Source organism: Balaenoptera ricei, chromosome 18, assembly GCF_028023285.1.
Source record: "Balaenoptera ricei isolate mBalRic1 chromosome 18, mBalRic1.hap2, whole genome shotgun sequence".
In the NCBI taxonomy this organism is placed as follows: Eukaryota; Metazoa; Chordata; class Mammalia; order Artiodactyla; family Balaenopteridae; genus Balaenoptera; species Balaenoptera ricei.
The window spans coordinates 72,023,410-72,040,879 of record NC_082656.1 but is presented as its reverse complement, the minus strand read 5'-3'; the positions used below and the strand labels follow the sequence as shown (position 1 = coordinate 72,040,879).

General features: G+C 48.0%; 1 protein-coding gene across 4 annotated transcripts in view; it reads left to right on the top strand.

Moving 5' to 3' along the window:
* STK24 (serine/threonine kinase 24) overlaps positions 1–17,470 on the top strand; it is a 103,426-nt gene that overhangs the window by 49,804 nt on the left and 36,152 nt on the right. Inside the window, exon 2 of one of the 4 annotated variants that reach the window (XM_059902525.1) lies at positions 8,557–8,695. The exons of the other annotated variants lie outside the window; for them this stretch is intronic. Coding sequence (XP_059758508.1) covers positions 8,639–8,695 — 57 coding nt within the window. The 5' untranslated portion in view covers positions 8,557–8,638. The remainder of the gene's footprint in view (positions 1–8,556; positions 8,696–17,470) is intronic. 4 annotated transcript variants of the gene reach the window in all.

The window sequence follows — 17,470 nt, the reverse complement described above, 5'->3', positions numbered from 1 at the left end:
TACGGAGAAGGCAGATCTGGGGTTGTGACAGGAGCACGTGACTTTGAGGCCAAGCCACATAAACGTAGTACCGGTACCTCTCTGTGCCCCTTGCTGACGGCCCCACGTGTACCCTCCTGCACTGAAGGTATAGGTGGCCGTGTCTGGAGACATTTTCAGTTGTCACTACGGGGCGGGGCTGGGGTGCTGCTGGCACCCAGTAGGTGGGGACCAGGGATGCTACTACATGTCCTGCGGTGCACGGGACAGCCCTGCGACAAAGAGTCACCAGCCCAGACGCTCACGGTGCTGCTTGAGAAAGCGCTGCCCTGTGGAACGGATGGTGGTCTTTGGTCCCAGAATATAGAAGGAACGATGTTCCCAGGGCTGGCCTTGGGGGTTCTTGGAATAGCCCAAAGAGTATTTAAGACAACAGTCTCAGAGACCTTGGTTACGCCCAGGCAATTTTTGTGGCCAGAGCAAGTGTGAGCTTTGTGAACACTGTGAGTAGCATGTGTCCAGACTTGGTCAGTGATCTTGTTTTGCTCAGAGCTCTGCAGCCTTGTGTGCCAGGCTCACAGGAAACCCCAGGCAGCATTCTGGGGATAGTTGGATCCAAAAGGTGCTTCTCCGGGGTACCTTTGTTCGGTTGTAAGATAGAACAAAGGCTGTGAGGAATCCTCCGAACATACCAGTGAGGATTGTTCACCTAGATATTGACCATGACGCTTTCTGTCTAGTGCTCATCCTAAACTCGGCTCCCTTGAGTTAAGCAGTAGGAAGCAACACCGGTCTGCTTTCCTAGGGATGCAGTTCAGCGCAGTGAGAGGGAACATTCCCTCACGGCAGGGTGTCTTGACGGGAAGTGTGATTCTCCCTGAACACTGCACTTACTACAGAGTCAATATTCCCCAGGACGTTACTTGACATTGCGAGTGGAGCTGTATACCTGGAGGCCCTTATGGCTAGCAGTTGGCATTGTTTTCTTGAAAACTGATGGATGACCAAGGTCAGAAGTAACAATCTGTTTTTCATTTTTGGCCTTGGTCATTAGAGTAGCATTAATGGGAAAAAAAAAAAAAAAAAGCAAGCAAGATGTTGATACCTGGCTTTTTTTTTTTTTTTTTTCCTGTGTGTGTCTTCAGTTTTTTGTTGTTGTTTTAAGCCTCTTGTGTTATTCTTGGTGCTAAAGTACAGCTCTGCTTCCTACAGCCCCTCTGGGCTTTGAACCGACTGCCCAGCCAATAAAGTGGCCTGTTCCGTTAAGTCAAGTGTCGTTTTCTCATTGTATTTCTTTTCCCCTTTGCCATTTATGGACATCAGATAAGGGAGAGTTGAGCTGTCTTTTCATATTTTTCAGTTTGTGGCACCATCATCATCGATCTATGTAAGATTCTTCTGTTTTGGTCAGTTTTATTATTTTTTTATTATTTCATCCTTCATCCCTACCACCCTTCTCTTTTGTAGGACACATTTTGATATGTCTTTGAATATGTATGTCTTGAGTAGATAAAACTCTGTTTATGTACTATGTATGAGTTTATTTTTTCCTACCACATAATTATTTAAAATTTGCTCACAGTAGAATTAACTTTCTGGGGTGTATAATTCTTACAGTTCTACACACTTTAACGCATATGTAGATTCTTAAAACCACCAGCACACGCAGGATACAGAACAATCCCAACATCTCAAAGAACTCCTGACCATCTCTCCCCACACAGCGTCAATCCCTGGCAACCACTGATCTGTTTTCTGTCCCTGTGGTTTTACCTTTTCTAGAATGTCATATAAATGGAATCACACACCCTTTGTTACTGGCTTCTTTCAGTTAGCATAACGTGTTTGGGATCCGTGCATGTTTCAAATGTTTGTTCCTTCTTACTGTCAAATGGTGTATCGTTGTAGGAATATATACCTACTATATATACTATTGTATATATATACAATATATAATATGTATTGTGTGTATATATATAGTACTATTGTATATTATATACTATATTGACTATTGAAGGGCACTTGGTTTGTCTCCGTATTTTGGCGGTGATGAATAATGTTGTTATTAACATTCATGTGCAGTTTTTGTATGAACGTAAGTTTTCATTTCCCCAGGGTAAACACCTAGACGCAGGACTGCTGGTTAATTCTCCAGTGTCTGTGTCAGTTTACATTCCCGTCAACACTTGGTATTGTCAGTTTTTCGAGGTTAGCCATTTTAGCAGGTGTGTAATGGTATCCCATTAGGGTTTGAATTTGCATTTTCCGTAATGACTTAGGATTTTGAATATCTTTTCGTATGACTTACTTGTGCAGCACTCTGGAGTAGGACACTTATTAATACAACTGATGGGGCTTGGGGCAGGCGCCCCCAGATATGCCGGTTCCCACCCCTACCCTACCATGTTGTTCAGGATAGCTTCACCTGCTTACACTCACACTAGCAGTGGGAGTTTTTTGCTGGTTCTTCTTTCTCCCTTTTTAAAAAAAGAAAAGCTTTATTGAGATATAATTCACATGCCGTTCAATTCATCCACTTAAAATGCACTGTTGAGTGGTTTCTAGTCTGTTCTTGGAGTTGTAGCCATCATCGTAGTGAACTTTAGAACGTCTTCATCATCTGATGTGGAAACCCCGTGCCTGTTACTGGTCACTCCCCATTTCCTCCCAGCTTCCCCAGCCCCAGGCAAACACTTATCTGCTTTCTGTCACCGTATAGGTTTGCCTGTTCTGGAATGTCATGTAAACAGAATCATACAATATGTGGCCTTTGTGACTGGCCCCTTTCACTTAGCGTGATGTTTTCAAAAAGTTCATCCACGTTGTAGCATGTGTCTGTACTTCATTCCTTTTTATTGCTGAATAATATTCCATTGTATGGATATATTACATTTTATTTACCCATTCGTCAGTTGATGAACACTTGGGCTGTTCCACTTTTTGGCTATTATGAATAATGTTGCCGTGAACATTAGTGTACAAGTTCTTGTGTAGACATGTTTTCATTTCTCTTGGGTATATGCCTAGGAGTGGAATTGTTGGGTCACATGATAACCCTGTGTTTAACCTTTTGAGGAACTGCCAGGCTGTTTTCCAAAGCACCTGCATCATTTTGCATTCCCACCGGCAGTGAGTGAGGGTTCTAATTCCTCCACATCCTCATTGCATTTTTGATTATGGCCACCCTAGGGGGTGTGAAGTGGTATCTCATTGTGGTTTTGGTTTGCATTCCCCTCATGGCTAGTGATGTTGGGCCTCGATTGTCTACTTCCTTGCCGACATTGATATACAACTTTTTAATTTTTCCCAATCCCATAAGTGCAAAATAGTATTTTCTTATGCTTATTTGCATTTCTATTAATAGTAGGTTTGAGTGTCTATTCATGTATTCTTAGCCCTTGGGATTTCTTACTCTGTTGAATTTTGTTCCTATTTTTTTAATTTTCCATTGGCTTTCCTGTGTTTTAGTGTTTGATAAGTATATTGAAGTTACTCTGTATTAGTTTTAGATACCACAAGTATTTTCTCTGTTATACTTCTTTTAACTTCAAGGTGTCTCGTTGAAAAAAATCCTTAATATTAATGTAGTTAAATCCATCAATTTTTACCTTCTGATTTCTGCTTTTGGGGTCCTGTTTAAGGAACCTACTTGTTTCCTAAGGTTAAAAATATATTAAATTTTTTTTCTTTTATTGGCTTTATAATTTTGCCTTTTACATTTAGATCTTTTATCTGTCTGGTATACAGTTTGAAGTAGGGATTTTATTTTTCTCCATGTAGGGATAAGTTTCCTAACACTATTGTATAAAGTAGTATTTTCCCCACTCGCATATGATGTTATATCATATACCAAAGTCTCATATGTGTCTAGGCCTATTTCTGGATTTTCTGTTTTATTTTCCTGGGCCGGTATCATTCATGGTCTGTGTGTGTGTGAATTGTTATTACCTTGGCCTTGTTTTAAGTCGTAATATCTGGAGTGATAACCGTCTCCACCTCTGCCCACATACATCCAAAAAATTTTGCTGCTTTTAAAAAGTACATGAGGTCTTTGAAGACTTTTGTTCTTCCACATGTTTTAGAATGAGTTTGTACATTATCTGTTTAAAATCTTACTGAAGTTTAAACATTGATTTTTTTTTTTTTTAACTGTATGTCCCAACCCAGGAAGATTTTTTTTTTTTAATTTATTTATTTTTGGCTGTGTTGGGTCTTCGTTGCTGTGCGCAGGCTCTCTCTAGTTGTGGCAAGCGGGGGCTACTCCTTGTTGTGGTGCGCGGGCTTCTCATTGCGGTGGCTTCTCTTGTTGCGGAGCACGGGCTCTAGGCGCATAGGCTTCAGTAGTTGTGGCACTTGGCCTCAGTAGTTGTGGCTTGCAGGCTCTGGAGCTCAGGCTCAGTAGTTGTGGCACGTGGGCTTAGTTGCTCCACGGCACGTGGGATCTTCCAGGACCAGGGATCGAACCCGTGTCCCCTGCATTGGCAGGCGGATTCTTAACCACTGCACCACCAGGGAAGTCCCTAAGCATTGATTTTTGAGGAGAATTGACATCTTAAGTCATCCCATCCTTGACTATGAATGCCTGTTTTCTGGTTAGGTTGTCTTATGTGAGCTTTAATACAGTTTAAAAATGAAGATCTTGCTGGTTCCTAGGCACGTAGTTTTTGTTGCTATTTTGAGAGATATATTTTCGGATTGGTTATTGCTTAGTTTAAGGGAATGAGTATGATTTTTTTTTTCCACATCGTTTCTGGCAGTCTTGCTGAACTCATTAGTTTTCTATGCATATGTTCACATCTACAAACAATGATGGTTTCTTGTGCTCCTGTCTATTCATATCACCGTCTTGCATCCTATGTTTTCGGCCGTGACCTCTAGACTGTTGACTGGCAGTGATGGGAGCGATACACCTGTCTTGTTTTTGACCTTAAAGAAATGCATCTTAAATTTTCCTTTAATAAGTATGGTATTTGCTATAGAATTTTGATGTGTGGCCTCTTTTTTGTTTGTTTGTTTTTCCATTAAGGAAGTCTGCTTCTATTCCTGGTTAGACTTTTTTGGTCTTGTTTTTATACAAACAAACAATAGCACATACTTTTTTCCTGTAATTTTTTTTTTTTTTTTTTTTTAAAGCATCCCCAGTGACCAATGGCTGGGAATCCTCTTATTAATTTTATTTATTTATTTATTTGTGGCTGTGTTGGGTCTTCGTTTCTGTGCGAGGGCTTTCTCCAGTTACGGCGAGCGGGGGCCACTCTTCATCGTGGTGCGCCGGCCTCTTCCGTTGCGGAGCACAGGCTCCAGACGCGCAGGCTCAGTAGTTGTGGCTCACAGGCTTAGTTGCTCCGCGGCATGTGGGATCTTCCCAGACCAGGGCACGAACCCGTGTCCCCTGCATTGGCAGGCAGACTCTCAACCACTGCGCCACCAGGGAAGCCCATTTTCCTGTAATTTTAAAGATAGTTATGTGATTTTTCTCTTTCAGTCTTGATGTAAGTAGATGGCAATTAGCCAGATCTAAAGTGTGCCCTTTCTAATTTCTAAGAAAAAAAATTGCTTTCATAGAGCAGGGAAAGTCTTCCCTAGTTGCTGTTGCCAAGAGGCTCAGAGAGTTGCTTTGTTAGCTGAGAGCTATCCAGTCCCCTTCCGTTACATGTCGGTTTTGTTCTGTTGAGTTCTGCATGGTGCTCACAGATAGAACAGGAAAATAGAACCTGACCTGGCCTTGGACAGAGTTCCCATCGCCGATTCCCTCCCCAGTACTTCTTTCCTGGTCATGGGTTAGGAAGGATGCTGAGACAGCATTTTAGCTGGTTGTTCAGTTGATCATCGAGTATTGACTCACTTCTGGGCTGGCAGTTCTGCATCTCGGCTCCTAAACTTTCTCTGGGTTCTGGGGTGGAGGACTTAACGCGGCTCAAAGTGACAGCTGAGAACACCGTGCGCTGGCTTGTGTGTTGAGTTGAGGAGATGGTTGTGTTTTGGAACCGGCAGGAAGGGACGGCTTGTGGGTTGATGCCTCAGAGTCTCTCAGGTGGCAGCTGGGAGAGGCCCTGTGTGGTCCTCGTTTCTGTGTGTGCAACATGGAATTGTTTCTGCCTTTGCTGGGGTCGGTCAGAGACAAACAGGAGGACCATAAGTGGCAGGAGGCCGTGGGAAGAAGGGGGGCTCTGGGTGGCTTGGATAGCCTTGGTGAGCACACAGTTCTTTATGTTTCTGAACTTACTGTAATGTTAGATCTTCTTCATATATTGGCTTTAAGTTCCACTTCGGTACCTTCCCTCCGCGTTTTGGGCCAGGTAGGTTGGTGGGATACTGTACCTCCAGTTTGACTGGAAACAGAAGTTTGGGGATTGGGGGGAGACGGCTGCAGATTTGGTTTTGGGAAAAATCATACACAAGCTGGAGATGAAGCCTAGTTAGAAAGGGGCAGTGGGGAGGGGGGGATGATGGTTTGCTTTGTACCGTTTCCGTCGCTTCTCCGTACTTTTCTAGCCATTCTGACCCCAAGTTCGAGATCTGGAGACGGTCTGCCTACCTCTGAAGATGCGGTCTCGACTCTGAGTTAAGCCAGCAGTGTGGCTGGTCACCTGCTCTCGGAGCTGTGTCCTTACCTGCAAAAGAGAGAGATCGGACACCTTGACCTTTTAAGTTCTTATCCATCTGATTCAGCTTAGCTTGCCGTTTCGTGAAACTCTTCTCGTGCACAGAGAAGTTGGAATCCCAGGCTATTAGAGCGGGAAAGGGCATTGGAGGCCCCTGGCCCCCACCTCTTGTCCTCTAGCCCCCACCTCTTGTCCTCTAGAGCAGAAAACCGTGGCACGGAGAAGCCACCTCGTCGGCTCCCACCAAGCGGGATTTTCCTCTGGGGCTGGAAGGAGCGCGGGCTTCCCAGAGTCACAGGGCCAGGGGCCAGAGAAGGGAGAGGGGTGGCCGAGCGGCTCAGCCGCCATAGCCTCTGACAGGGAGGCTTCTGCGGGTCCTGCCCTCGATGGCTGGTGTGTCCGGTGTTGCAGCGTCCACCGTCCGCCACCACCGTTCTGTGGAATCGGGCATCGGCTCACGCGTCCGTGTTCCCTTCGCACGCAGCCGTGGAGCGCCCACCCAGAAGTGTGAGCAGGTTAGCCCGGTGGGGGACCTGCGGGCTCCTGGCCCGGGGTCACCATGTCACGCTTGCCGTGGTTCTGAGGCTGGAAGGTGTCGTCTTCAAAGGGCCATACTGTCCCACTGTGGAATTTTGATTTACTGCCACCTTATTTCCCAGGTAGTCCAACGGGAGAAATTCTTGCCTGGCACGTGGAAATTGTTTTATTCGATCTCTAACGCAGAGCTGACGTTCACCTCTGTAGCTCATGTGTGTCGAAGGCACAAATTTGCATCTGTTCCAGGAGCCGTGGCCCCTCTGACGGAGATCAGAAGCCTAGCCGATGCTGCAGAGTCCCCGGTGGTGCCGGGCGCTTGGCTTCCCTCGCGGCCCTGGAGCTGCCTCAGCGGCCAGAGCTGCTCTTCCACCAGCCCTGCGGGCCGGCCCCGTCCCTCCCACACCTCTGCTTGCGCCCAGTCTCTGCCAAGAACCCCCCTTTGGTTTTGTGGTCCCGTAGCTGTCCTGTTGGCGCCGCGTGCCTCGTCCCTCAGCTGAGGATGGTTCTGTGGTCGCCTGTGAAACGCCTCCTTTCTTTGTACGCTTGATGCACAGGTGACTAAACAGAGTGTTCTGATTTCTGTTATTAGCATTACTGCGGTGGCAAGTATCAAATATCTTCAGGCATTTCTTTGAAGGAAAGAGGAATTTTTTGAAAAGAAGGAAATTGTGATACTATATGCAATAGAATATATACAGACAGCTTTGCTAGCTGTGCAGTTAGTTGGGAAGTATTGATGTTTTGGCGTTGGGTTGTGGTTGGCTTACTGCGGGTTGAATTGCTAAAAGCAATTTATGTAACCTGTTAAGTAGACCAAGCATTTGTTACACTGGATTAGGTATTTAACTTAGTTTCCTGGACTTTGATGATCTTTTGTTGACTTAGTATGAGATTGACTTTCTGATTACGTGCTTCAATTCGATCTAATGAATTTTCTCTGTCGTTATGAATGGTAGTCAGCGGAGCTAGGGCAATGGCGAGGTTGATTGTAGACCAGTGCTTATAGAAGCTAATCACCCACATTTTTTTGTTCATATAGAAGCCTTTTCCCTTGCTTTTAGCTAGGGCTGGTGTAGAGTGCCGTGTAGATTTTGGAGTCATTATCGGTCACATTTTTTAAACGGGTATGAAGAGGTGGAGTTTGCTCGTGTTGAAATATTTGGTAGAAAACGTTGGTTCTTTAAAAGTAACAATTGATTTCTGGCTCTTTTTTGAGAAGGAAATGCTCTTACGCTTGCTTTCTGCACCAGGGTGTGCCTTGAAGACCCCTTGCCCTTCTCCCATCTCCTGTATTCCTTACCTAGGTGGAGGTGTATTTCTGGACACTTTGCGTTTTGAAAGCGGAGATCCATTCAGAGGCTGACAGACTTGTCCCTAGAAGAAAAGGGGCATAAATATGCCAAATGCAAAACCACAATGATTTCTTTGATTGCAGGGACCTTTGGGCCAGCTTGCGGTAAGAACTTGCCTTTAGAAGATCCTTTGGTTCCCATCCATGTCTCCCTCTCCTCAAAGGGATGGCAGCCCGATGGACAGTGGGCACATGCCCCCAACATGGACAGACTTCCACGGAGGTAAGCTGCTGTCGGTGCCGCCCAGGCAGACGTGCGCCCTCCTGGTCAGCCCGAGCTCTGCCCCCATCCACACCTTGTGCACGTTGTGTCAGAGGCCCCGAGGCCTTCTCTCTTGTTTCCAGCCAGGGCTAGGGTTCTGCCTCATCAGGTAACAAGTGACCCTGTTTCCACGGGGCTTAGGAATGAGTGGAGTGCAAGGCAGCTGTGGGCAGCTCTCTCCGGTGGGGGACAGGGATTCCCACGAGGTGGTGCTCGTGAACTCGTGAAGTGGTCGTCGGCCCTTTGTGGTTCTGTGTCTGTAGTTCACCGCACGTCGGGCTTAACTCTGGTCACTGTGAGCCGCCGTTGCTTTGGGGACAAGTTTGCACAGAGTCTGTTTCCCTTCTTGCCTGATTTGGGGGGACACTGTTGACGCGGCTGCTGTCAACTGCTGTGGTGGGTCCCCCGCCTGAGTCTGGTGCCAGCGTGTGCAAATTAGAGGCCAAGCTCTCAGATTCTAGAAGGTGTTGCTCCAGATCTTGACCCAGGGAAGGCACGGCGGACGAGAACTCCTCGTCTCCCTAGGAACGGACCGCAGCCCTGGATCGGCTTGGTTGCTGCCGGCAGCGCCTGTGTCTTCCTGCTGTATTGCTTTACTCTTCAAGGAGTAGATGCAGCAGAAAATATTAGTGTATTTCCTAGCAAAGTTTTGTTGTTGTTTCGGTTTTTGTCTTTAAGAGCTTAGGTTTCCGGTTGAAAAGAGAAATTTTCACTTGTCTCCCTGGGAAAAGGTGCTGGGAGTCAAGTTTCACTTATACTGGTTGAATGTAAAACTTTGGAAGGGGAGGTATGGCTGCTGAGAGAAATGGGTTTTAACCCGAGTGTGATGTTTCTGGCTTTGCTAATGGACCTCACCGCTCCCTTTCCGGCAGTGACGGGCAGAGTGAGCCAGTGGGCGTTGCAGGATTGCTGGCTGTGCAGGGTTGCGAGGTCTCGGGGGCCTGGTTTTTGCAGGGCTGTGTTCTCGAGCACGAGGGGCCGCGTGGAGGGGCTGCTGGGAGCTCTGGTCAGTGGGAGTCACTGCAGGGGGTGACTCACGTCATGAGGAACAGGGAGGCGCCTCCCTGCCGACAATTCCTCTATGACAACTTGCGCACGTTTTTAAGAAAGGAAACATCTTCGTTGTTAACTTTTGGGGTGGGGGGTCAGGTAACTTATTCCAGCGCATTAAGATCATCTTTCCGAGTGTTGTAAGGATCTCCTTGCTAAGCTCCCGGGCAGGCTTAGGAGCTGCGCTCGCTCTGGCTAGTGTGGAAAGTATTGGGAAGATTATCTCCTGGTTCTTACATGTTCTTTTACTTTCCGGGCCCCGCATATTGTGTTTACTTCCTAAGAGGTGCATTAAGCCATCTGCAATCCCTTGCTCTTTCCTTCGTGGGCTATCTGACCGAAGCGGCACCAGCTTTAATGAAAGGGAGCCAGTCCCAAGCCAGCTTCCATGTGAGAGCGGGAGGCGATGAACTCGAGGTTATTAAGTGAATTTAATTCTAGCTTCGCGTCTCGGTTTAGTAGCGAACCAAGTTTGATATTACTTTTTCTGGTTTTAATCAAGTTTCTGCCTCCATTTGGGAAATTAGAACTGGTCCATCGGAGTCGCTGTCAACAGGAGTGGCACGTTCTTAGCCTGACTTTCTGCTGTCTTCTTTGAGCAAATGATGATTGGGTCTCTTGGCCCTCCTGCGTGCACCACAAGTGTGCGGGGTTGTGTCCATCTTTGCCTTGTTTGTAAAAAGCACTCTTGGTAAACGGGGATCTTTGGCAGTTGGGTTTAAGACTGGCCCCCCCTAGAGCACACTTAACTAGTGTTCGCTTGTGCCATACTGAAAAAAACCGAGCGGCAAATGTTTCCAACGTATTCAGTGAGGTGTGTGAGCCCTTAATGACTTGGGATTTGAAGTGTCTTTCCCCACAGGCAAGCCCACAGGTGTTTGCTTTTTAAAAACCGCTAGTGGGGTTCTGTGTGTGTGCGGAAAGTCCTGGGGATTCTGAGCGCTGTCTCTCCCTGCAGCAGCACGTTCCGACTGTGTTGTTCATTTGTGTCCGAAGGTCGTCGTCTCCCTTGATGCTAAGGCCCAGGCTCTAGGGTCCCGGGCCCTCGCGTCAGCTGTCCCCCCGCTGCCGTGTCGCACGCCTGCCTGCTGCTGCGCCGCCTCACTTGGGCCAGGGATGCAGGTGTGGGCTCTGCACCTGGACCTTCTTGGGTTGGTGAAGGAAGGAGATGCATAACGAGGACGTTATCACCCCGAATAAGTGCTCCGGTGGCCGGGGCCCCAGTCCAGGAGGAGGGAGATAGCAGGGCGTTGTCGTAATAAAGACGCCCGACTGAAGGAGGGGGAGGGGAAAGCCACACAAGGTGGGCGCCAGCACATGTGACTCCGGTGTGCTGGTCTCACCGCAGGGCCAGAGAGGAGTGTTGTCCAAGGTCAGGTAACAACTTAGTTTGAACTGTATTCGACCACAGCAGATAATTGTATGCACGCACTGAGTTCTCCTAGTTTGTTATAAAGGTAGTGTGGTTATCCGCTCAAAAAAAAAAAAAAAAAAAAAAAGAAAAAAGAAAAATTACACTGGAAACGTTTGACGGAGGTGGGTTTCGCCTCTTTGCTGCCCTAGTTCTCTCCCTGCCTCTCTCGGCCGTTCCCAGTGCCCCCCTCGCCACCGCCTTGCTGCTGAGTAGGAGGAGGGGCCTCCGGGGGGCGGGAGGAGGGCGCGTGCAGGTTCTGTGCAGCTCCCCCTGGGGTCCTGCTCCTGGCCGGCCGCCTCGGGGGCTCCTGCGAGGCTGTGCACGTGAAAACCCCAATTTTCGGTTCCTGAAAATCGAACTGTGTTTTGTCACTTTGGTTAATCAGAGACTCGAGAGTTTCAAACCACATGTAAGAGGTGTGAATGATGTGATATAAGCATTGTTGGAGCCCTCTGTTGTGGTTTCCCTTTCTCTCTCTCTTTTTTTCATTGTATTCTCACTTCAAAGTTTAAGCAATAACTTGAGTCACCAGACTCTTTCTAGAAAGACAAGTATCTTTTCTAGTCTGACATGGATATACGTGTTTTACTCATTGTGTGTGGTAAGAAAAGGTGTGGGCACTAGAGGACGTTGAGGTGTGTGACTGTAAAAGTCTAGACGTGTCATCAAAGAATGTGAGCATCCCATGGATCTCATGAGTCTGAATAATGAAATTTGCCACCAATAACCTTCACACTGTATGCGGGCCTATTCAGTCTTTGTCTGTAGGCTGAATCTCACTTTTATCACATAATTGGCACATCATTGGGCTCCGCGGATTGGCGGGGGTGGGGTGGATGGGGGAGGGTCTCACACTGACTGGAGAGCTGCTCTCTACCTGCTGGAAGGCTCTGAAGGTGGGTTCGAGCTAAGGGAGTGTTTCTGGATGAGCCCCCTTCTTGAAGATGTTAGTAGGTGCTACCTGATAAGATGTTTGGACACGTTGGGTCTAGTAGGTTTCTGTTACAGTATTCTCAGAGCTTTTGAGCCTTGAAGGGAAGTTTAATGTGTGGCATTTCCTAAATCTGTTTCTTTGTGGGACCCTTCTTTCTCTCTGTGTCTCTCTCTCTCATGGTAAATTTCAATTCTATAAAATCCCCAGACGGATCCCTCTGGAAGTAGCTTCTCTTGTCAGCACTTGGGAAGGTGAGCCTTAGAAGGCATCCACTGTGGTTAAGAACATAAGTCCGGAGATGCCAAGTTAGCACCAAGTAACAGCTTTCTGTGGGTCTCCTGCTAGTATGCCGTCTTTAGAAAAGCATTCCTTTAAACGTTGGTGGTTTAAAAATTGGATAAATTGACAAAGGACCATGAAGCATGATACAAAAGGCAATTACTGAAATAACATGTTAATGTTTTAAACAGTTTTATTTTTCAGTAGATAGTTTTCTGAGTGAAACTGTGGGATTTGAGAGAAAATAAGCTGTAAAAGTATTTGTGCATGTCTTGTTCCATAGGAAACACAAAGATCACAAGCTCTGAAGCCTATGGTAGGTGTAAAATCCTAACAGAAATTGTTGGGGGTTTGGTGGTGGTGGGGTGATTAATACCACATTTCCCTAAAATCTTTTTGTCTCGATTTTTCATAAAAGCTTGCTAAAGATGTTTCTAAGATTTCCTCTGCCCCAGGTGGGGTGTGGTTCACTTTTTGTTCATTTAACGAACACTCGAAGGTTAATAAGCCGCGTTGCTTGGGGTGGAGTGCAGCCATGGGCCCTCAGGTCTGGGGAACGAGACAGCCTTCCTCTGACGGGAATTTCTAGTGTCTCATTCGCCTTTCTTTTTCTTGGTTACTGTTCGTGCTTGGCTTCCTTTTCCTGCTTGTCCTTTTGCACACTCATCTAGTCTTTTGCGCACTCATCCAGTCCAGGGTCTTCACTACTGCCCGAGCTTCCAAATCTCAGTGCCTTGCCTGGGCTCTCCCTAGGCCTCAGATGCACTTAGAGAAACGCCTGCCGGGGACGGTCCCCCTAGAACGTCCCCTGGCAACTTCACATGCAACCTGCAGAGCAGGGACTTCTTCCCTCTCATGAGCCAGGTCTGCGTGCGTCACAAGTGTTCCCATTAGGAAGGGATTGATTGGAAGGTGCTTATTTAATGCAGAGGCAGTAATAACTTAGAGCAGGAACACACAGGGGGCTTGAAAACCTGCCAGTGCCCCGTCCCACCCCTGAACGGGGATCTCGGGGCTGTGGCCGGACTGTGTTTATGAACAGCCCGATTTAAATTCCCGAGGTGCAGGGCCCCCTCCCTGCAGGCCACGCATCAAAGATGCCTTAGAAATGTGTTCAGGCTCTAAAGGGGTGAACACGTCAGGAACGTTAGGCCTTTGTTTGACGCTGTCTTCGAGGGAACCATGTCGAAGGCCCTGGTGAAATCACCCGTGGTCTCTGAGAGACGGAAAATCGGGAGACAGAGTTACCAGCACGATCTTCACCGGCGGCTCTCTGGGATGCTTTGCCTCTCGTCCCTCCTTTCCCGCCCCTTCCTGGACAGTCGCTCCCGTGGCCCGCCCCCCCCACCCCCCGTGGCCCTGCCGGCAGGAGAGCAGGGGCAGGTGGGCTGGGAGTGGGCCATCCCTCCTGCCCCCGAGGGGGTGTTGGGCGGCAGCCCAGGAGGGGCCCACAGAGCCCCTTGCCACGGGGCTCCCCCTGCCGCCCGTCGGCCAGCTCGGGCCTGGAGGCTCCTGCGCGCCGTCCAGCAGGCGGGCGGCCCCTGCCGGGGGCCGGTGATGGCCCATCTCTGCACAGCCCGCTCCCCCAAGCAGCTGGTGTAACTGAGGGACCGAGGTTACTGTGGGAGAAGCCTTCCCGGGCCTGCCCTGTGGGCTTCTCCCGGGGGGACCGAGGGCAGAGCGGCCCGCCCCGGCTCTCGCCCGGCGTTGGGGGCCGCAGAAGTGCGGGCAGAGGCCAAGGGGCTGGCGGGTCGGGGAGCTCTGCCTCCGACTCTTTCTCCTGATCTGGTCTTCAGGGACCTTGACTCCTCATTTGAGGTAAACGGGCCACCTGCCTCCCAAGTCGAGAGGAATCTGGAAAATACCTGCTGCTTCTAGAAATGCTCAACCTCACGTTGTAAGACTCTAAGTATATTAAAACTTGGCGGGGAGAGTGGGATGTGTGCCAGGAGACGATACGATTTGTCCATTTTAACGTCTGTTTGTGATTCCGCTGGGTGGTTTTCTTAGGTTTTTGGCTCGTTCTTTTTAAACACAGTTGATTTCAGAGTTACGTCCAAATATCTGCCCTGCGTCCATGCTGCCGCTTTCTATGTTCGCTATTTGTCGGCCCCAATTAATTTGCTATACTGTCTAAAGAAAATGGGTTTGGGGTTTATGCTTCTACGTAAGTGACGTGAATATGAGAAGGCAGAGTCTCTGAAAAGGGAGGAAATTCACGCACGTTTTCATAAACGTGATCAGACGCGCAGCTCTTCAAAACTTCCTTTGAGCGGCAGTTTCCCAGATGCTGGATTGTTTTTTTATTTTGTGGAGAGCGGCCAGATTTGTCGGTCCACACCCAGAGGGGAGCACCAGTGCTGGCCCGGGGCAGAGCCCGTCCCGGGGACGCAGAGTCCATGGGCGCTCAGTTGTTTAGTCACCGGCTTCGGTCGCACGAAGAACTGGCAGCGACAGCCCGTCCGGCATCCTGCGGCTCTGCGAGGACAGCTTTTCCCTCTGCAGGAGCCCCGGCCTCCGTCTGCCCGGGTGGTGCAGTCAGGCTGCTTTCTTCCACGAGGATTGCCTTTCTCTGAGCAACAAACAAAAGCTTTATGCTGGTGCCTCCGGCTCGGATTTTAACAGTCTCCCTCCACTTTTGCTGCCTTGTGTAGTCCTGGGCATCAATACTCATTGATTCCAAGTGTAGAGACAAGGGTGTCTTTGGTTCTCGTGAGCTGCCTGCCACCCCCAGGCTAGCGGGGCCCTCGTTTCCCCGCAGCGATCTGCGCAGTCATTCAGCCACGTGGGGGGAGCCCCGTGCCCACGCTGTGACAGCCACCCTCCCAGCTTCCGTTGCCATTCGGAAGTCATCTGCCGCATTCCCCGTGGACCTGGAACAGCTGCAATTTCTGGGAGAGGGAAAAGAACATCTGTTTTCTCTGAGAGTGATTTTTAGCTTGCAAGCATCTGTCCTTGCGTTTCTGGGAAAAACAGAAAAGATACAGGGAGCCCTTTGTATCAGACTCCAGGGTGACCGCGGGTAGAAGCAAAACAAGTTACTTCTGGGTGGACTAAACTAATCCCCAAGTAAATCTTGCTTTGAAATCACAGGGGAATACGGTTCATTTCCATCATGGGGAAAAAAAAGGTCGGCTCAGCACCAAAGATAACAGAGAACGTCGAGACGTTTCGGGGGGGCGGGGACCGTGGATTCCTTTCTCTCCCCCTGAACGCACTGTCCTAGTGTAATTGAAGGGAGTTCCTGAAGACTTTTGGCAGCTCCGTTTTATGTTTTTCTATCCAGAAAGTTGAATGAATTAAAATTCCAGTTAGGCTAAATATTTTACTTCACCAAAAAGAAACTCAACTCTGTCTTCTGGCTGTTGCCTATAATTTAAAATAAGTATTAATTGTATTTCTAGTCCTTTTTGTCTCAACATACATCTTCTGCCTATTCAGACCTTCGTCTGAGGTGTCTAAACACAGCTGATGTATTCAGGTAAAACAATTAATTATGCCATATGCTTTCTTTTCTAAAACTTCTATATTTCTAAGTAAATTTCTAAAAAAAAAAAATAGTATCATATATGAGATCACAAATCTTACTTAGATTATGTAATGAGGAGTGCTTGGTATGTAATCAAAGAGAAGACTGACTCCCGGTGAGGGGAAAGAACTCCTTCCCTTTCAGTGGTCCACGCAGCACAGCAGGACTTTCGGGCGTTTGGGTGAGTAGAGACATCTGCTTCAGAATGGAAACATGGGCTGCTCGAACCAGGCCGTTGTATTGAACCCTGTCTGGGAGCCACACGTTGTCACGGCCATTACTGACCGACCACGGTCTGCCAGGAGCCAGACGGAGCACTTAGGCTGGCTCTTCTCTAGGCGTCTGCATGGGGCTGTGTGGACGCTTGTGTGCTGTGATGGAGTCTGCCTCACCGAGGCAGAGATGGAGCTGGGGGCGGTGGTGGTTCATGTCATGGTCGGGTGTAGGGGCAGGGGACGCATATCCGTATCTTCTCAGCAGCCTCAGGTCTGCGCCCCAGGGCTGCCTCAGGGAGGGAGCCCTGGATTTGCACGTCGGATCCGAGTGCAGCTTGACTGTGTCCAGTAGCTCATCGTTAACGAACTTACTATACATTGAGCACATGTGCCTGTTACCTAACTGTTCATTCTGGAGTAGAACTGTGCAGAAAATAAAGATGAGTGAGGTGGCCAGGAGGCTGGAAGGAAGAGAAGCGAGAGTTCAGACAGCAGAGACGTCTCCTCGGTGCAGTCCGGCACCGGACAGACAGGCATGTTGCAGGAGAAGCCCCTTACTTTGGGAGCTGTTTACCGTTAGGGTATGGTAAATACCCTGAAGGATGGAGATAAAAGTGTAAATGTGAATTTGCCACCCGTGCATTTGAAGTACAGCATCTGTTTTGCGTGAATCTACTAATTCCATACATTATCTTAACACTGAAGGCACCTCTTAAATTTGCAAAACACAATAAAGTCTTCTTTTTCAGCCATATTTGTCCTCTGACTTAGTCCTGTCTGATTTCTTTGGGCTGGGTCTGTATCAGAGAATTAATACTGAGCCCTCAATAGTCACTTCTTTTGGTTTTATGGTTTTGTGGTGGATATTTCTGAAAAATGCTGTGTAATAACCATTAAAATCTTCACCTGGCAGAAGGATAATCTTGTAATTATTAGAAGTATTTCGCTTTTAGGAAGAGTACGTTTTTAGCTTATGATGATGGCAGACTTGTTTGATGTAGCAGTTTATGATCACTGACTGTTGTGTTTGCTCTTTTATGAGGGCAGAGCAAGGGGGGGAAAGTCAAGTCCTCCTCTTTTGTCTCCCAGGGCACCCTTTCCATGCTTCTCTCTGTTATTTCTTTTCTGCTCCCTCAGATTTAGGTCATTTGTAAGTGTAGTTCCCTGATTACCTTGTAAGGATCTTTACGTTTAAGCAGATGTTTTTATCCGTCTTAGTTTTTAACCAGGATTCAGCACAGAAACTTCCCATGAACAGATCTGTTGCTGTGTTGTGGCGAATATGTGCTGATGCAAAAGAGAGGAGCACCTCAGT